The 21,006-nt window shown below is 38.5% G+C and overlaps 2 protein-coding genes across 9 annotated transcripts in view; one reads left to right on the forward strand and one right to left on the reverse strand.

Annotated features, from left to right (window-relative positions):
• Positions 1–2,020: 2,020 nt before the first annotated feature.
• dnajc11b (DnaJ (Hsp40) homolog, subfamily C, member 11b) lies at positions 2,021–10,675 on the reverse strand. The gene is made up of 16 exons (XM_084395337.1): positions 10,574–10,675; positions 9,523–9,652; positions 8,819–8,892; positions 8,596–8,697; positions 7,735–7,863; positions 7,533–7,655; positions 7,384–7,457; positions 7,113–7,302; positions 6,923–7,008; positions 5,541–5,657; positions 5,272–5,427; positions 5,089–5,158; positions 4,917–4,974; positions 3,043–3,185; positions 2,815–2,944; positions 2,021–2,725 (listed from the first exon to the last, which is right to left on the reverse strand). Exons 1-16 carry the CDS (start codon positions 10,646–10,648, stop codon positions 2,700–2,702), a joined length of 1,683 nt encoding a protein of 560 aa, XP_084251463.1. The 5' UTR covers positions 10,649–10,675; the 3' UTR covers positions 2,021–2,699.
• A 1,680-nt stretch (positions 10,676–12,355) lies between these two features.
• Positions 12,356–21,006, forward strand: part of camta1b (calmodulin binding transcription activator 1b) — a 278,270-nt gene continuing 269,619 nt past the window's right edge. For 6 of the 8 annotated variants that reach the window (XM_084395724.1, XM_084395726.1, XM_084395723.1 and 3 more), the window contains exons 1-2: positions 12,356–12,428; positions 16,176–16,277. In XM_084395724.1, coding sequence (XP_084251850.1) covers positions 12,404–12,428; positions 16,176–16,277 — 127 coding nt within the window. In that variant the 5' untranslated portion in view covers positions 12,356–12,403. Of the gene's footprint in view, positions 12,429–14,080; positions 14,154–16,175; positions 16,278–21,006 lie in introns of those variants that run through there. The other 2 variants (XM_084395727.1, XM_084395730.1) reach the window with 2 other exon arrangements.

A 21,006-nucleotide genomic window follows, 5' to 3' on the forward strand; every position in this document is an offset into this window, starting at 1 on the left:
TTTCATTTGAGCCATATCATTCTTATGTAGAAACTGTAATATATATTACATAAAGAAAATAACTGTAGAGGTCAGATGAAGTGGTTTTCATCACTTTTTATTGTTTAAACTACTCTTTAGGTTGACAACATTACATGAATACATGTGTAAGGTTTTGCATCAGATAGGAATGTAACACCGTTTTCTTTCAGAGTTTAAAAACGTGGCTTGAACATGAACATGAGATATGTTAAAAATTGTAGGAGACATGCAAGGTATAATGACAGTACTGGATAACAAACCAGAGAACATTAAAAGGCCCATTTTTAAATCGTTCCAAAACCGTAAAAGACTTTTGTTCATCTTCAGAAAGCAAACTTTCTTTTTGATGAAATCTGAGATCTTTCTGTCCCTCCATTGACAGCTACGAAACTACCACTTTGACGCTTCAAAAAGATCATAAAGAGATCATAACACGAATTCATATGAATTTAGTGGTTTAGTCCAAAATTTCTGAAGAGACATGATCGCTTTATATGCTTTAATTTAAGCTTTTATTGAAGATGAACAAAAGTTGACATGAGGATGAGGAAATGAGAGAATTTTCATTTTTGGGTGAACTAACCCTTTAACACTGACCTAGGATTCTTTAGCCTTATTTTCACTTCTGAATGAGATGATTATTGTTGCTGTTCCAACAATAAAATGCATTGATGTTGAAATGACTTTTTTCCCTTATAGTCCAAGAGACGAAATGTGCAACTGGAAAGACGGTTACAAATAAACATCTATTACAGACCCAAATTATACAGGCATTGCTCACTCAATTTGCAATTTGCACTAATAACAATGTAAAATAAAATAAAAATAAAAAAGGTCATACAGTATTTAATTGAAACAATGAATGAACAAATGGTTTAGTGGATTAGTTGTACAGATGCATGTTCTGAACATAGTGCTTTCATATTTGTGAACTTGTTTAAAGGAGCTGTATGTAAGAAATGTATTTCAATTAATCATAAAATGGCCCTGATATGTCACTAGACATTAAGAAATCATGTTAATTTCAAATACTTATATATACATAATACTTATAATACTTATATCACTGACAACAGTAGTACGGCCAGGATATTGTCACTTAAAAAGTGAAGTTGCAGCCCTCAACTGATGTTGATGTTGTCATGTTGTGTTTTGGCCTGAAGCGCCACCCTCCACCTATCTACCAATCACGAAGTCAGTAGTGTTTCGGCATCCGGGTTGCCAGCTCTGCTCTAGTTACCACAGCTGCAGCTACAAACGTTCGTGCTGGATCCTGCAGCCTATCTGGCAACCTGGAGTCAGGGGGGATACACCGCTCTACAGTAATTTGAAAGTGATTGCAGTACCAGTTTTGGCCACAATCTTACAGACGGCTCCTTTAAAGAAACACTTAAAAATGCAAATTCTGTCATCATTTACTCACCCTCTGGGTTGTTTCAAACCTGTATGAATTTCTTTTTTGTCCAACAGAAGAAATAAATTCATACAGTTTTGAAGCAACTTGAGGGTGAGTAAATGATGACAGAATTTTCATTTTTAAGTGAACTATTCCTTTAAATCCCTCATTGAAATCACGATAAATGCCGAAATTATCCAAAAGGCCTTTTAGTTTTATACTAGTTCAATCTAAGCATTTCTAATGCAGATCAGCTTTTGAAAACCGAGAAGGGGGAAAGTTGCTTTCAAGGCAAATGTCCAGATGCAAAGAACCACAAATAAAAACACAGTAACACTGTAAGACTTCATTTAGCATCTTAAATTTGGAGAATACACAGCCTACAACTATCTTTGATACGGAGGAAATGGTGAATCTCACAAAAACAGTCTGGGTCATAATTCACCTAATAAAGTTTGCATAAAGAAAATTCTTTTAAAGTCCATTTAAATCACATCCACTAACTGTCAACATCACACAGTAATATTTATTTAAATATTTATCCCACATCTTTTATTAAAAGTTTTAAATGTTCAGATTACAGTAATGAGAACTTTTTTTTTTGCATTTAGAATCTGCCATCCATTTTTTTTTTGTGAGATTCACCTGTAAATATAAATATTAATATGATAAGTAATCCAAACAACATTTCTCCCGGAGGAAAATAAAATCACGATCCTGTGGCAGCTTCTACAGTACTGATTTTGGAGGCAGTGTGAGCCTAAGTTTTCCTTTTTTCATAAGCCCAGTGTACAAACATGCAAAACCGTCTGTCAAAAAAACATTTCAATATCATCACCCGTTTTATTAAACCGCGGGTTGTACAGCACTTCATTACGATTTGAACCATACTTTTTTTGTTACAGGAGCTTTTATTGCTGTACTATCCAGTAGATATCGTCAGATAGTGTAGTGTTAACACCAACTGAGACTGATGGATGGAGTGATATGGTATTTAACCACTTCCTACCACCTGAAAACAGACAGCTGTCAAAGCTGCAGACGGGTTCAGGAGGTTCATCGGAAGTCTCCAGATCTTAAGGAGATGTTAAGATGTGTTCGACCCATTGACGATATATGTAAAGGGATTTGAGATAAACAGATAACACAAAGGTGATACACGGGTGACTACGTGGGATGAAGAGGAGCAGCCCTTCGGATCACTGGATGTCCGACTGTCCCTTTATGTTCCTTTGACGTCCATTGAGTCCATCTGTCCTTTCTTCCAATGTGTGGAAGACTCCTATGTCTCTGAACTGATTCTATGAGCTGAATGAAAAGAGACTTTCTTTACACCAGCTTTGAATTAACCATCTTTTTGAAAACATTCCCAGTTTTTTTGTTTCCATAGTACTCACATTGTTTAGGTATCCTAAGAGGCTCTGTGTCTCCGGACAAGACTTGATGCATTGCACCTCGGAACTGGTACAGCAGCTTTAGGCTCTTTTCCTCTCCGACGCACGGGTCATAAAACCCCGGCAAGCCAGCCTGATTAACACGAGACAGAACTAATTAATGTGAAGCACCTGGCGAGAGTTTAAGCATCTCATTGATGTAAAGCACCGGTTGATGTTTGCGTGTCTAACCTTTGATGCCTCTGTAAGAACGAGTTTAGAGTCTTTGACTAAACACTGGAGAGGGACGGTCACGTCAATGACCTCTGCTCTCTCACGTTTCTGGCTATTGTCCAATACAAATTTGCCGTACCAGGCATTTAGAATGATGAGACCTAGAATAAAAACATGAATCACCTCACATAAAACTATTCATTTAACGAGAACGTTTCATGTTCAGTACAAGTTAAACTGTATGGACAACAATGTGTTTCCTCTCATCCCAGAGTATGCAAAACTAAACAAATATTGTTTACAGTAATGTACCTACAGAAGAAAATGTAAAGCTTGTGGTAATTTTATCAGAAAAAAAGTTTGTTTTAGCAGTGGATTTTTTTTTTAATACCAAAGAATATAATTTCATAAATAAATAAATAAAAATCACTTTTGAGAGGATTTTTACTTCTTTTCTTTTTTTTAAACGTACAGTATGTAATTTTTTCACCGCTAGGGGTCGCTAACCTCTTTACAATAACAAAGGCGTAGTTTGATGACGCAACATTTGCTAAGAATTATGTATCTTGTCGTCAACGTCAAGCCGACCGATCTAATAATGTTTATGGATGAGTGAATACATCGATGCTTTTATCATGACTGTGATATGAAGCAGTTCGGGATTGCTAAGAGACAGCTATCAGCTCCACACGCGACGCGAGTCCCGCGGATATAAAAGGAATATGGACATTTCATTCTACCGAACTAACGTTACACGCAAGTGCAGAATTACAACTCACGGGTCAGTTTATTAGACAAATTAAACTTGTGAGGTAACGCAGCGCTGTTTCACTTGATCTAACATTACACTATCACACTAATCTGCATTTGAATGTGTTGAAATGTATGTGTTAGTTTGTCTGTATGAGACTAGCAGTAAGCTAGATCAACATTAGAATAACATACAGATCATATTCTAACATTTTATCATTGTTGAACTATATAACATTGATTAGTTTTATGTAAATGTGCTCACCTGTTTAATAAAGTACATGGAGGAGCGGTCGAAGTCTCGGACGTGGAGCTCTCGATTATATACTGTCTATGGGAGCTCTCGGCATCTCGAAAACACAGCGCTGATATTGATTCTCGTTTTAGTTCTCCTTTTTTATCCAGAGTCTGCTTGCCATGGTCCATAATGTTTGAACGAAACAACAACAGCGTGCAAACAGACATTGCGAACTACACAGTTGTCCACGTCTGTCGCATTGATTACTATCAGAGGGCTCTGGTTCATAGCTCTGGTTGCAATGGCAGTACGGTGCGTGACGTGTCTTCGAATTAAATTACAAATTTCTCCTGGTTTGAAAGTTGTTGGAAACAGTCGGGATAATGTAAGTACACAACTAAAAAAAATACATAACATAGATATAGTGATTTTTGCTATTTTTACAGCAAAAAAGTTACATATTGTGCCTTTTTTTTTTTTTTTTTACTGCTGATTTTGTTGTGAATTTTTTTTTAGAGATGGCACAAAAAAAGTCATTTCTAGTGAAAGAAATACAGAACTTTAGAACAGAGCATTACTACAAAAATATATATTAATTAAAGAAATTCCCATGACCTTTCTAGAAATTACTTTTTAACTCTATGTACATAAGGGTTTATGAATTGTTACATCAAGTCCCCGGGTATCTTTGGACATACTGTATATTTACTGGGTTTATCAGCTATATGCTGTCATTACATGAGTATAAATATCGGATATAACACATTAGTGTTAGTTTTGCTTGTTTTTAAAATGAATGGACTCTATTTTCTGTGGTTATTGCCAGTATATCACAGATGCTGTCCATAGAGCTTAACTTGTATCTATCTGAATGTATAAAAAAAATGTATGGGCTTTCACAAACCCATTTTAGATTCCTCAGCATCAATAATTCTCTTCACTGACTCTTGCATCAGCAAAACCTGAAAACCAAAGACACAATAACACGAGAAAACAACGTATCTGCCCTGATAAATGGCTTTTTGTGTTGGCATAATGGAAATAGTCATTGTTGTGTATGTATTTATTAGACTCACAGCAGCTTCAGCCTCTTGCTTCCTGCGAGCAATTTCTGAAGCAGAATCCTCCTTCTGTTTCTCCAACTCCCTGTAAACAACCAAAGAGTCAAGGCCTTTCATCAGAGAAACTGAGGTAATGTAAAGACAGGGGTTTCGGGAAAATGGGCGGTTTCAGAGCAGTAATTATGGATAATAACTCACTGTTCCTTCTGGGCTTGTACATAAGGCATAATAATAAGCTTCTGGACAGCTAAGTAGATGGCCAGCGGGCCCACAGTGGCATAAAACACAGCGCTGGGTAAAATCTGGTCGGTCAGGTGAATCGGGAAGAGGTAGGTTTGACTGGCTCTGTTCAACCTGTAGACAGTTGAAAATGACCAGCATAAATAGACCACCCACGAGCAGCTTGAGCTTAGCTTGCTGTTCTACTGAGCAGTGTGTATTGCGGTTAAGCTCAAGTCAGTGCTAACCTGATTTTGAGGGAGACGCCTTGGGGTACACCAATGCTGACGGTAGCAGCCAAAACACTGTGGCGACTGATCTTACGCTCTGCACCATATTCAACCACGGTGCCAAAGAATCCAGTCCTGTTGGATAAAACGTCAATGAGCTATCGGGGTAGACATAGGAGCTTTTTACCTCTATAAAGCTATGGCTGGGCAATACAATGAATATTTATTTTAAATTCAATTTTAAATTTTTTTTATTTAAAATAAAACACAATTGTGAACATAGCAATGTGCTTTACCATTACGTTTCCTAAAGGTCAGAGACCAGTAACATGAAAGCCCTTAAGTTAAAGGGATAGTTCACTCTAATGTTGTCGACTTTTGTTCATCTTTATCAAAATAAATGAAGATCTTTTTGATGAAATCTGAGAGCTTTCTGTCCCTCCATTGACATCAACGCAACTACCAATTTGACGTTTCAAAAAGTTCATCAAGAGATCGTAAAACTAATCCATATGAACTGAGCTGTTCATTTTCTGAAGAGACACGGTCGCTTTATATGATGAAAAGATTTAATTTAGGCTTTTGTTCACATGTAAACATTCAACAACCACTAATTCATACCACTTAAGAGGTTTCATGCAACCAGGCCCAGTTTCATGCCCACTTCTTGTGTCACACTTGTGTGCATTATACTGTCAAGACAGAGATGATAGCATTTTTGATTTAAGCTCTTTCACCATTTATTCAACAATTTGTCCACTCAAAAGTATTTGTTGTATTTTTTATGGTTCAAAATGTATTACTTTTGTTTATTACACTGTATTGGTGCATAAAAAATTTAAATATTGCTGCTTATAATATAATTTAGTGAAAAACAGTGTCTAGATGTTTAATTGGCTAAAATGATGGTGCTCATTAGAAACATATATTTATGATCATGAGATCTATTTTTATATATAAAGGACATTATATATATACATACATATATATGTATATATATATATATATATATATATATATATATATATATACACTAAGCAGCTCAACTGTTTTAAACACTGATAGTTATCAAAAATGTTTCTTGAGCATCAAATCAGCATATTATAATGATTTCTGAAGGATCATGTGACACTGAAGACTGGAGTAATGATGTTGAAAATTCAGCTTTGCATCACAGGAATTAATTAAAGTTTAAACTATTTTTAAACAGTACAGCTATTTGGAATTGTTATAATATTCCACAATATTACTGTTTTCACTGCACCTTAGATCAAATAAATGCAGCATTGGGGAGCAGATGAGACTTATTTCAAATATAATAAAAAATCTTACAGACAGTTAAATGTTGATTGGTTGTGTATTTAGAAATCTCAATTGAAAGCCATAGGTAAAATACATACTTGATGGAACCTTTGACCTTGGTCTGGTCTTCATCCTGGAATTTGTACTGATAACTCATCATCAGATAGGAATGAGGAACGCCCAGCTGAGGAACAGGAATAAGAACAGATGAATTGCATTCTTAATGCATTGACTTTGTTTTGAATGGAACAAATTGCCATCGTCAATGTACCCCTGTGAGGGCTTCACCTGCAGGGCCAGGGTGAAGTGGCTTGTTTTAGTGTCCCTGACGATGCTGGTGGTCATGGCAGACTGGCTTCCCCAGCGCCACTGCAGGTATCCCATAGTGTTCTGGTCTAGGTGGCGGGCCATCATTGTAGAGGCACTGGGCCGTACGCCACGTGAGGAGAACTGCAATCCCCATTGTGCAGTCACAAAGCTACGCGACACAAAATTCATGAGATTCACAGAAATTAGAAACAAATCAGACTTGACTCATCATACACAGATGGACACCTACCATCGTGCAGTTACGTTACGGAATACTTTCATCCCAAATAAAGGTCCTCTAATGTCCCCTGCACCAAACTCCAGCTTAAGACACACACAAACAAGAACATCAGAACCAGACCAGCACAAAACCTGGAGGTCTGTTGGTATGAGTTTTACCTCTCCCCAGCCCCTTGCTGAGGTCACACGCCGCACACAAAGGTTTATATTTCCTCCCCCATTGCCATTATGCGTAGACAGAGATCCAGAGAGGACAGCGGTATCTGAAGTGGTTAGGGGCGCCTGCCAAACATAATCCTGAATGACTATAGAGCACAAGGGAGATGGGGACATCATGAAATGCTCAATTGTCCATACTGACCTCAATGGATTGGGATATGTGCATCCTGTTGATCTCAATATGGGGAAAACCTCCTCCTGGTACATCCTCAAAGTCCTCCTCATATCGGTCGAAGAGGTCTGTTGCATCTATGCCAACACTTATTGTGCCCTGAATGAAAACAGACAAATGATGAGTCAAACCCCTTTTAGATCAATTCTGCAGAGGTTTTAAATCAAATTTAGGACCTGCACAAATAAAATGAGTACCGGTCATCCATATAGAAAAAAAAACAATAGTGATGATGTAAGTTTGCATCACCCTGGTTCCCTCTACAAAAAAAAATAAAAAAATAATAATTTTTCCATTGGCTTTTGGATTATTGCAGAAAAAAAAGCTCTGTGCCCGACAACAGTTTATGATTCTTTCATGCTTTGTTCATCATGAAGTGAACACAACTTTTATGATTTTGAAGCCTAAATGCAATTGGCAGAAGTAAAAAGCTAAAAGGCTACTATTATTAAAACTAATATTTTCCTTGAAAGTTTGAGTCAGAATAGTTTGCATAGTGTGATTATAAACACAATGAGGCTGTGAAAGTGGACTACTGTTCTTTTTAAAGTCCTATGGGTGCCCTGAGAAATTACAAAGAGCAAAGAAGTAAAAAAATATCAAGCATGAAAGCCGTCCTCAAATATCTGTTCCCCAACAATCAAGCAAAGACTTGACTGATATTATCTGGCTTCAAATTTTAGAAGAAACAAACAAACTGGCATATTGAATCTTTTAGATTACATCAGTTGGAGCACAACAAAACTGCAAGGTTCTGTGAAATAAAACTGCATTCTGGGAAATAAAAAACCATCATTATCTCCCCCTGTCATTCTGGTCTGGAATGTCCACCTTAGGGTTTGTTCTCTGCTGGAGTCTCCTCTCGTCTCTCTCCTTCTGCAAACGTTCATATTCCTCCTTGATCTCTGCAGGGGTTCTCTTCCTCTCCACCACCTAAAGACATCGGGGATCAGGCAAGCAGATGTGTCATTAGTATCACATGCATCACAGTAACACACATTAATACAAATATTTGTAATAAAAAATAAACGTAAATTTGGAAAACAAAACTAACCTCCCAACCTTCCACCTCCAGGCCTTTCTTCCCAAATATGTCATATATGGCTCGAGATTGTGGGTCACTGAGAACTAAGCAGAGGTCAAATAATTAAATTAATTATTTAATTATTTTGACTACACAGGTTTTACAAATATGACTCTATGTATTCAGTGGTTTTATTATTTATGTCACAACCATTTTATTTGAAGATTACAATTATTAACCCTCATGTTATTCTAAATATGGATGGCTTTGTGGTCACTATGAACTTTCATTGTATGTCAATATTTTTAACCCTGACCCTAACAAATGACAAAAAAAATGTTGGAAAAATGGAACAGTTTATTTAAACTTTAGACAAAATCTAAAAAAAGTTTTATGTTTAGTATCATACTTGATACATCACGCTTTTATAGCTCACATTTGATATAGAAGAATATGGAGCTGCATATAAGCAAAAATATGCAATTTAGTGCAGATGTTCTTATTTATATGTTCAAAAAATAAGATCTCCCAATAAAATATATTATTAAGATTATGTTTAATGCTTCGTTTTATTAACAAATCTCTGTAGTTTTAATTGTGAGGGCAAAACATATAATGCAATGCATTACAAGGATATAAAATAATGACAGAACTTTCATGTTTGGCTGAATTATTCCTCAAACCTGTGAACTAAAAACTGTCATAATAGTCCTGGGGACAGTTATAATAATTACCCTCATATGCCTGGTGTACATCTGTGAATAGTTGTTCTGCCTGCCTCTTTAGCTCAGGGTCTCTGTGCTTGTCAGGATGGTAGAGCATACACATTCGCCTGTACGACGCCTTCAACTCTTCTTGAGTAGCCTGTGGGACGTAAGATAGACAAATAGTAGATGAAAGACAGACAGATCGAAGGATGGGATATTATTAAGCAGCGTCAACATACATTTTTAATATTGGGATGCTTATATTCAATGTTGATAGGCCCCGGACAGTTGATGTGCCCCATTAACTTTCATAGAAAAAAAATACAATGGAATTCAGCAGAAGAAAAAAAAAATAATACATGTTTGGAACAACTTGAGGGTGAGGAAATTATAACAGACTTTTTTTATTTTTGGGTGAACTATCCCTTTAAATTAATTGGTTTGGCCACACCCAGAGCCACACCTTGATAACAGTCTTTTGATTGGTTATGCTGCCCAGGTAAGACTGCGTGTTGGCGCGCTCTTGCATTCAAACTCAAACGCGAACTCTTCCGTTACATCCTCAGAGTTTGAGGCATTATTACAGGCAGCTCCCTGGGAAATAGCAGTCAAGCACAAGAGCGAGCAGAAGTTATTATTATTATTATTATGGTAGGTATAATAAGTAATTATGCATTACAAGGTTTGATTGAGCCTATTTTATTGGGTTATTTGTGAAGTGTAATGTTTTTTTAAGCGTTATTAGTAAGTGAATGGGCTGTTCTGAGATAAGCTCTAGTCATGCGCCAAGCGCCATTTACATAAGTAGCACGTACACTACATGCGAAATATTAATAAACATCACCCTAATGGGTGACATAGCAATCTGACAGCTGACAGATACTACTGGAAAGGTGTCCAAGCATGAAACGTCAGATCAATGAGTACAAGCCCCATGCAACCGCCATATTATAGTATGACAGTATGAATATCTCTTATAGTGTAAGTTAACCTAATAAGAGAATAAGATTCACTCCCCTTGTCATTCTGTGCAGAGCTTAACCACGGAGATGACTTTTTAAAAGATCCTCTTCCTTACCTCTCTCCTGACATTGAGCAGAGAATAATAATCTTCGTTATCTATTTCCAATTCTATTTCCAAGGCAGCCGCCATGATGTTCCCAGTGTCCCAAACCCCCCCTCCACCAATTCCTACTACGGTGAAGGCTTTACTCATGAATATTAATTACGCAATGTGACGTTCGGTCTGTAGGTCGATCTGATTTGTTGAGAGACTGACGTTGGAAGGTAGGGGGGTGTGAGCTGGCGAATACTGCTTTAGCGAAGGCTTGACTCCTGAATACTAATTATGTTGTGTGTATTGACCTATTTTTTATTTTTTACAGTCTATGGTATTGACGCTTAGGGGCTCGGCGAGGTAACGTCAGTACTACGAAATGAATATTAATGAGCTAAGCCTTTGCCATAGTAAATCTGCCAATTCGCCTACGGCTGAAGCTCAGGGTTCATTTGTTCTTCTGCCACCATGTGTTCTGGAGGAGAGTCCTTTAAAATTTAAATCCGCTATTAGACAGATTTCAGGGTGAAAATTTCCAAAAATTAGCTAAGTAAATTAGTTGGATTAATGATATGGATACATCTTATTATTAGTATAATTAATAAATAAACATTTTATTATTTTTTATTATTAATAAAAAATATTATTATTATTATTATTAATAACGAATCTATTGTTAGTTAGTTTACGTGCACAATGTCCATAAACAATTTTAATCAATTTTAGAGTTTTTATATTTTAGGTCTGGTCATTTTAAATGATTGTGGCATGCGGCAATATTTTTAATATATGTAATTTCTCAAAATGGTAATAATATTGACTCCATACATAATGATTTTAAAACAATTAGTAAAATGCTAAAGGTTTAGGTTTTAGAAGGAGAAGGCTTTATAATGTCATCGTCCCAAAACTACCGCTATGTATTATTTTCTTATTTATATGATTCTGTTGTGCAAATACATCGGCAGTAATCACTACATGCTGCGTTGTTGTGCGTAAACATTCTTGATTTGGCTTCATTTGGGCAAACGGCAGACGGACTGTTTGTGGTCGATGAGTGGAGCTGTTCTTTCAGCACCATCTCCTTCAGCACCCACGAGTGGACAGCGCTCAAGAACTCATGAACAAGCTTGAGCATCCACGCACGACCTGACACATCTTATCCAGATGTTTTTTTTCTTTTCTTTTCAGTGGTGCCACTGCTGACCTGCAATACAACAATAACCTTTTCGATTAAAACCGTCATGGTCTCTATGCTCACATCCATGTCATTCTCGTTTCACAATCATCTTCAGCACGAGTGGCAGATTAACGACTCTAACATGGCTGTTAACATCTAATTATATGACACAGTGGGGCATGTTATTAGTACTTAGACTGCTGGACACGTATCTCGATTTAGCAGTGTTATAAACTAGTTCTGTCGCGCCGAACGGATATGGGTGTCTTTCAAGCATGAATTCATAAACATTTGTTGTATAGACTTAAAATATTCTATGTTTATATTCCTAAGATTTCTCCCAAAATCTGATCCTTCCAAAAAAAATAAAAAAAAAAAATAATTCTTATTGGTCGCTGCATCGTAAAGGTGTCTCCTAAATAATAATCAATTCACCAATGGCGTTGAGGGGGTGGATAAAAGGGGGATATGGATTTCGCAAAATCATGAAGCATCACCAAAAGCACCATTGTCATTTATGGCACTTCGTGGCCAATAGCTAACGCGTCTTCACGCACGCGCCTCCCGCCTCTCGCCCCCTCCTCTAGACGCGTCCTCGCCGTGAACGCGCGTGGTACCCCCCCGGTCGCTAGGAGGAGGAGGAGGAGGAGGATGTGGCGCGCGGAGGGGAAATGGCTGCCGAAAACAAGCCGGAAGGTAAGAGAGAAATAACAAGATTATTATTTTTCATTTCGCAGTTTTATCAGCGTTAAGCTCCAGATGATAAAGATCAGGATAGGGATGCGCGACGGAGAAAGTCAGTGACATTTTCGCTTAGCTTATGTTTGTCACGAAATGGCAAAAAAGCTGAAGCGCTGATGGGATTAGCCATCTCTGAGACGGCTATTAAAATAACGGGAACGGAGTTAGGTAATCACGGGTTACGTTCATTACGCGACTCCTTTCATCTGAAAGCACACAGAGGGTTTTCAAAGTCACACGCATCCAAGTCGAGCCGAGCCACAGCCTTCGTTAGATGAAGAGAAACATGTTTTTCTTATAGCCTAACTGAGACGCGCACATGAGCGCATCAGACGAAATGAACGCGTGAAATGACTCGCGTATGATTTAGAGTGGGATTCCTCCACACCGCATCCACGTTCCCCGTGGGCTGACAAACAAGCGAGCTCCGTGAAGTCAAACGCGGTCAACTACTTCATTTTTCTTTCGCATTGAGCAGGGCGACGCTTTTAACTCCAAAAGCCATAAATGCAGATTTATGGTGATGCTCTAAAACGTGATTGATTTCCTTCCACCCCCCACCAGAACCCCCCTTTAGTGACTGAACCCTCCGACAGCTGCTCGATATGCTTCGGTCTTGTGTGGAATATTTTCCCAGAACTGTGACTGTTTGGCCGCTGCTGTTTTGAAGCTGTCAGCAGTTATTTTCTTAGATAATAACACATTGAAACTGGATTGGAAAGGACACTGGGATAATTGAAGCGGAATTTTAATGAGGCAGCAAAATGAAAGGTACGTCTCTCCTCTTTCCTAAAGCGATGCTCGGCAACTAAAGCCAAGTTCATGTTCTCACTATTCGCTAGAATTTGAATAGAGTGTAATTATGATTAGTTTTGATATAGTCGAACCTAAAGTTCACTTTTTTTTGCATCTTGTTTATCATTCTTCGAGGATGTTTTTTAATGTGGTCCTTACGTCTTAAAGAAATTATTTGAGATTAAAATATATGCATTTATTTTTATATAACGAATTTGAAGGAAGATGTAAATTATTCAGATCACATTTAAGATTCACAAGACGCTCCCTAGCCTTCAAAATTTCTGTTTACTTTGATCCCTTTTGGAAAACGTTTTTTTTTTTTTTTTTTTTTTTGGGGCCAGATAAATGGTGAGACATTAGTTTGATTCTAAAGCATCTTGGGAAGAAAATGCTGATTGTTCAGTAATGTTGGAAAATTAGCTCTGGTATAGCTTAAAATAACAACCACGAGTTTGTCAACATTGAATTATTTATTCAACATTTTTTTTTCCCTAAATTAAATCAGTCAAGGAAGTTTTGCTTCATAGCAGCCACATGGTGGTGCTATTGAGCTGTGCAAATCAGTACCCCCCTCCACCCCCCCAACTTACACACATTGGAACTAAGAGTGATAACTAAGCTTGCCTATTAAAGAATTCCATCAAAGTGACGAAGTTGCCCTCAGTGATTTGGGTGAGCTCGCAGAGTGCCTGTGTGGGACGGTAGCGCGCATGTGTGCTGTTTCTCCAGTGAGCACTGGAACGTATAGAATTATCTTCAGGAAAGGAAGTATTAATAACACACTACTTCGGATCTATAGGCAGTAGCACAGTTCTGTTTTTCCGGTTGTTGGTGGATATCTTCATTTTTGCTATTGCTGAGCGATGACCTGGCCAGAAAAAGGTATTACCTTTCTTCATGTTTCATAGCGCACATTTATCTATGTAAGTCCAGACAGGTAACGCTTTGCTCTTGCTCTACTTCTCAGAATGAGAAATGTGTCAAAATGTAACGTAAGTTTGGGGACAGAAAGATTGTGGGCTATTTTTACCCATTTGAGCTGCCACAGAACAGGAGAAAACATTGCCTCTTTTGACCTATACGGCCTAAAACTGTGTCACGCATTTGTATCTGACAGTCTTTGCTCTTGCCAGCTTCCTGGATCAGTTCTATTCTTTTCCTCCACACAGGAAGCATATTCTCCAGTGGTTCTTGCCAACATGATGATGGCAGCTTACATACAAGGATGTGCTCCTCTCACTACCCCCCATCAGCTTTTAGATGTTTTCAAAGTCGTGTTCTGGAATATTTCTATGGCTAGAGAGTGCATGAGTCTCTCTCTCCATCCATCCATTCAGTCAGTTGGCTCTGTGTTATCTTGTTCTCTCACATACGTGCCTCCACTAACCTGTATTGTGCGGACAACTGCAGGCTTTGTAAGCTCAATTGTACATACCGTATTTGGTTGCTCATCAAATCTCAATTTCTCTAATTTATCAGAGACGTGAAATTTCACTGTGTGGTTTTGCTTGGAATTAAGCTCCTGGGTGTTTTTGATCTGTTTGGCAATGCAAACGGCAGCAGAAAAATAAAATAAAAATACAACTGATATCTTCCAAACAAATTGGATTGTGTAGAATTTATCTAGCCTCTCTGAGGTTTTGCCTGGCTAAGTGAACATAGTAAGCCATGCATAGTGTCTCCCACTTTTACTCTTTCTACCTGAAGAAGTTATTTTGACTTGATAGACCTTTTCTAAATGATTGATTGTATGGATTGATTAGCCAACTGCAAGGAGAGGGCACAGTTTACCAGTGATTCAGGTACTAAATCCTTGGCCATCGCTGTTAAAGAGTCAATATGAACATGATGTTTACCAATGTTTAGGTGACAACTGGGGGAAATTAAAGTGCTAGTTTAGCTCTTCAGATTTCAGTTCCAGTAATTTGCATGCTTTTTATGGCTTGCTTTATGTGTTTCTTACAGCGTGTCTATACGTGCCGCAACAGCTGGAAGCTGTCTACATTGGACGCGACAAAGCAACCATTGCAATCCATTTGTTCTTCCTATGAGAAGTATTGCGAGTGTTTGGAGTATGTCATAAATAGAACAAGGCATTAGTTTACTGTCGGGGATTTGTGTTACGTTGGCGCCGCATCCAGTGTAGACACGGTGTTACAGATATGTCATCCAAATGAAAATTATTTACTCATCCTCATGGCGTATGACTTTAATATTGTATTACTTTCTTTTTGGAACATATAAAAAGATATTATGAGAAATGTCTCAGTGTTTTTGTTTATTTTATTTTATTTTATTGATCCTACAATAAAACTATTTGGTTACCAACATTCTTCAATGTTGATAAATCACAAAAGAAAGTCATACAAGTTCGGAACGAGATGAGGGTGGGCAAGTGATGACAATTTTAATCTCTTTAAGAAGCAGCAGTTGCTTTTCTAGTTCAATGCTAATGTGCATCTATGCTCAAAAGTAGGCTTTTTCCTGACAACTGCATTTAAGAATCCAGTAAGCCACAGAAATTAGTAGAACCTCATCATGTGGTATGATTCAACATGTAGATTTAGCTCCTTGCCAGCCTAGTTGATTGCACACCTACATATACATCTTGTATGCAATACTAAAAGCTCCTTTAGACTCACGAATGCAAGTGTGATGGTAGCTATTTTTCTTAAACTTAAACCTGAAATGACCTCTTGACCTCTAAAGTGCATGTTCCAGTCAGTTGCAGAAGGGCTAAAAATGTATCGCAATGTCACAATCATAATGCGCTGTGGTCATTTAAGAAGGCGAGAGTGAAAGCAATGAATGACCTCTGCATGAATAGGAAGTAGAGGGCTTTGTATTTTTGTACCCACAGACCTTCTCCCCTCACTGTTCCCTCCTCCACTGTGTCCCCTGTAGGACTGAAGAAAATACGTAATCCGGATCGAATGTACAGAACCGCCGTTGGTTACACCGGCCACGTTCCTCCTAAGAGTGTCAGCGATGACACAGACAACAACAGTAAGAGAGCTGGCTTCCTTTTCCACTGCATCCCTCAAAACATGACAACGTTATGAAATGCTGTTCATCTTCTCTGCCCATCCGTTTGCATACTGTATAACCTCATTCTCGCAGCTGGTATAGTTCTTCAACAGTGTTTTTATAGTATTGCCAGAGCCCAAACCAGAGGAAGATCAAATTAATACAAGACTTCAGAGTCTCTAGAGCTTTTGAGCTAAAACCTTGCTTTCAGCACAATAACGGTTGTTTTCCTGGTGTGTTTACCAGGTTCAAGAGCTTAGCAAATTCTATCAAAGCAATTTGTAATAAGCCAGCGTTCAGCTACTAGGTGACTTTTAGTGCAGGGAGTCGGGAGGGAGAGGCCGTTCTTGGTAGATCAGCTTAAAAAAGGCCAGCGTCTCATTTTCATTCAGCTCCATTACAGATGATGTTTATTCATGCATAGCCATGCTGCTCCGGAACGAGCAGCATATTTTTGGAAGCAGCAGCTCGTTGTCATGGCTAATCAACGCAGAGCGCAGGCGTTGGCTTGCGTGGGTGTGGGTGAAGGTGTGTTCTTGTTGTGCTTCTCTCTCTCCAGCCGTTCTCAGTGATTTCACTGAGTGATCGAGGATGTTTCGAAGAGACACTCTCTTAATGAAGACACTCCGACGTGGACACTAAGTGGCAGGAGTTCTGCTGCCCAGTTGTTGAAGGCTAACAGTGCAATTAGCAGCTGGAGGGATACACATCTCAGCCGTCTCTGGCCATGCCGGCTCTCGTGGTTTAACGACAGCATTAACTCTTTGCAGACATGTTGGCAATCCATTGATTAGCCTACATGTTGATTTTTAAACGAAATGGGCTGTCGGTTCTTATAACACAGTGGTAGACGTTGCTTGTGAGCCGTGTCGGAATGTGAGGATAAAAGGAGATCCAGTTCAGGCGGCCCCCTTCATGGACCCCATTTTAGCCTGATTCTTTTGCTTTGTTGAGCCAAGAAAAGCTTTGGGAGCCAACTGGGACAGAACCAGAATGTCGAAGTGAGCTAATTGGGAGGAATCCTGGTCTGCCGTTCCTCTCCTTCCCCCTCTCCTCTTCCCTAGTGTCCAGCATAGCCTTTTTTACTCCACCAGTGGAAATCCCCAGATGAACCACTCCCACTTATTAAGGCGGCCACAATGCACATCATCAAGTCTCTTTAGAATATGTTCAGATGTGCAGCTGCTTTTTTTACTTTTAGACCTCAACTCATACCAAGTATTTTACTATGACATGAATTTGCAGACTTTTCCCATGCTATTGCATATTGTCTTGGACAAGAGTCAATAGATAAGAAGCAGTTAGCCTCTGGAGACCGAGGGAAATTCATCCCTTGACTTCAATGGAAGGATGACAGTGCGTTCATTTGCTTTCTTGTCGCAAACGCAGTATCCCATATCTTCAGTGTTTTATCAGCCAGGCTTTATTTTCAAAAAAACACCCTAGCAATTAAGAGAGAAGTTGCTGCCGTACAGATCTTTTAAATTGGCTAAGATAAAATTTAATTGAGATCCTGCAAATAATGAGAGGTTTTGTTCGTGTTGCAGAGATGTAAACAGTTGACTGAACTGCTCTACCAGGGAAGAGAGCAGAGAGAGACGCTGGTCTCCTGGGACACCCAGACACGAAAGTCAGGTTATCACAGAATCGGCCTCCTGTCTTGGAGGAGTTTGAACTCTTCGCTTGCATAACGTCTCTCGTTATCAAAACAGTTGGCGATAATTGTGCCAAGCGCTAGCGTGTCGGGCGTACGGTGATGCTTCACTTGGCGCAGGCTTATGTCACTCTTCATAACAATCATGCCTTATCTGTGCGTGCCAGCGTACATTCGGTTTACTCGTCTCAGGGAGCAAGTCGTGACTGAGCCAATGCAGCATAGCTTCCTTTTAGGTCCAGCAGGTTTAAATGAAGCTGACCTTGTTGTTTTTGGAGACCTTTGAAAAAAATCACACCTAAAGTGAAAAAGGATGTGTGTTTTTTTGCAATCCTATCTCTCACTTTCAATGTGTTTTTGGCTTCGGTGCTCACACTGTGTAAAGGGCTTTTGTGTATACCGTGCTTTTATAAACACCGAAATGAGGCTATCATGAGTCAACTAAAGTCTCAGACATTCAGTACATGATTCAAACAAGGATCTATTGAAGAGCATGGTGATGATAATATGCAATTTTTGTTACTGTGATGAGAGAGAGAGAGAGAGAGAGCTCGGCTAGGGCAGAAAACAGGACCAAATTGTTAGCCAGAACTCTAAAGTGCATTTTGTATGCATAGCTCAACTCTTTATCCATTTGTATTCATACACTCATTTGCATGATTGAGTCCATGTGTATTTGAGCATTCTCATATCCTCTGTCTTGTTTATGTCTCTGAATGCCTTTGGTAGTCAGTGTTGCATGGATTTGCATGTTGGTTTTATGCGTCCAGGTGTAAGACAATGGTTCAAGCTGGTGTTTGCCTATTTGTGTGCTGTTTATAGGACCTGCTTCTGTTTTATAATTCATGTCAGAAGCATATGTTTTGTTATCGTTTCATTTATCTTATGCTTCAGATTGTCTATATACATACGGGTATTGTGTAGATTGCACAAAAATTTGTAAACAAAGAAAAATGTATCGTTGAAACCTATTTTATCCCTTTTCTTGTGCACAGTTAATGCCTTCATATATAGATATCAATATTATACTGATTAGGCTTTTGAAAGAAACATTAAATCAATATCACTTAGTTCTATAAGGTTCCATGCAGCATTATTCTTATATTTAACGCCAGATTCACAAAACATTCTTGAAAATATAATTCAAAAGAATTTTCATGAATACAAAATATGATCAAATGACAAATATGATCTTATGTCCTTAAGATTTATCAGTGTTGAAATATTCAGTTTGTTGAAATTATTTGAGCAATCTCTATTCTATTAAGAAAAAGAGTTAACATTTAAAATATTTGAGAACTATTTTTCTAATTAACTTCCTATTGTTTTTCCTTAAGCAATTTTGTGCTGAGGGCTTCTTTACCCTTGGACTTTTACCAGAGAAATGAACGAGCAAACAAAAAATGACAAGTGTGAGTAAATGTACAGTAACTTTCCAAACTCCATCAAAACACAGCTCCCACGCAAGGAGACGACAGTGACGTTAATTTAGGTTTTAATGTGTAAAAACCACAGAGAGCTTTGCATTTTTATAATCTCCTCTCTATAAACAATCTTCATTAGCCAAATGGCAGATAGCTAGCTGGCCAATGATCTATTGAATGGCACAGATGTGGCCGCTGATGGTGATGAAGGCCCGGAGCCAGTGAAGGAGCTGTAGTATTAAGCAGAACAATAGAGCAATCACTGCTTTGATTGGTATTGATCTGGGAGCTGGAGGGATGAGTGAAATTGAAACTGACCAATTGGACCCAGATCCCATTTGAATCAGAAAAGGTGGTAAAACAGCGTGCCAAATGATGTCATGGCTCTGGCCGGACACAAGCTTCCTTTAATGGCTTTAGGACGGCACATTATTCTCTGTTAAGAGGAAATGTGAATCATTGTCAGGCCATTTCCCTGTGGGAAAAAAAAAAATAGATTTATCATCCTCCCTTTCATTCTTTTATCCTCATCTTCCCTTCTTTATGTCCACTCTGTCACTATAGTTTTTATGATGAGGATCATGATCACACAATCATCCTGTCAAAATGCTTTATCTGAGCATGATTGGTTGTGATAAAGCCTCGCATACGAGTGTGGTCCAGAGTTGATCAGAATTCAGTCAACCTCATTTTTGGTGCTAGTGAAGCACAAATCACAGAGAGAAAAAGTGCGGAAACAAAGGTATCCTATCATTGTGGCATAAAAGCAAGAGGACACTATCGATTTGAGATCTGTTTTTGTCAGCCCTCTTTATCCTATCCTAAAACAAGCTTTGCTCTTTTCTCTGAAGTGATGCTTGCTCAAGCTGCCATGACAGATACAGTAAAACAGCTCTTCAATGTCAAGCCTTTTAAAGATGAGCCGTTAAACCCCAGATTAGCACCGAGATTCACATGTTTTTCTGGCTCAAAGGGTTTTGAGGAGGAGGACCAGCGCCGGAGGTCACGGCAGCACTCCTTCTCGACTTTTCCTCAGATTTGTGGAAGAATCTCTCCACACCTCCTGCTTTAAAGTGTTCACACTGCAGACTCTCTCTGGACGAGGTCTGGCTCCGAGCTCCATGACCTTGAGTCGCTTTAGTAGATGCTAAATCAATTTGACTGACATCGTCCACCCCTTCAAGTCATTGCTAATTCAATAGAAATTTTATTACACTCAGAAAAAGATCTCGCCTCTCTTTTTTTTCTGATGGTGGATTTATAAACTGTAGTTGGTCTGAGGTTTATGTAGCCCAAAGCAGTCAAAGGCAGTTTTGAAGAATGCTTCTGGTTAGGGTTGGGTGATACACATTATTCAATTAAAGAATATCATGAATATTGTGGTAATGTTAAAAGTTATGTTTATAAAGTCAGAAAACCCATTTCATTCCCCTTTTTCCCCAGCGAGCTTGAGGATGTTTTACATGCTCGCAAATCCTTTTTATTTCTATTTTTATTTTTAAGTAAATCTTTTAAATGTTCCATTTGTGTTCATTTAGTAAAAAAACAGTAAAAAAAATTTTTTTAAACCATAAAGCAGTAAAAACTTTGTAACAATACACTTAAGTATGATGTCACTCGTCGCCTCTTC

The sequence above is a fragment of the Rutilus rutilus genome (assembly GCF_951802725.1).
Source record: "Rutilus rutilus genome assembly, chromosome: 22".
Taxonomy (NCBI): Eukaryota; Metazoa; Chordata; class Actinopteri; order Cypriniformes; family Leuciscidae; genus Rutilus; species Rutilus rutilus.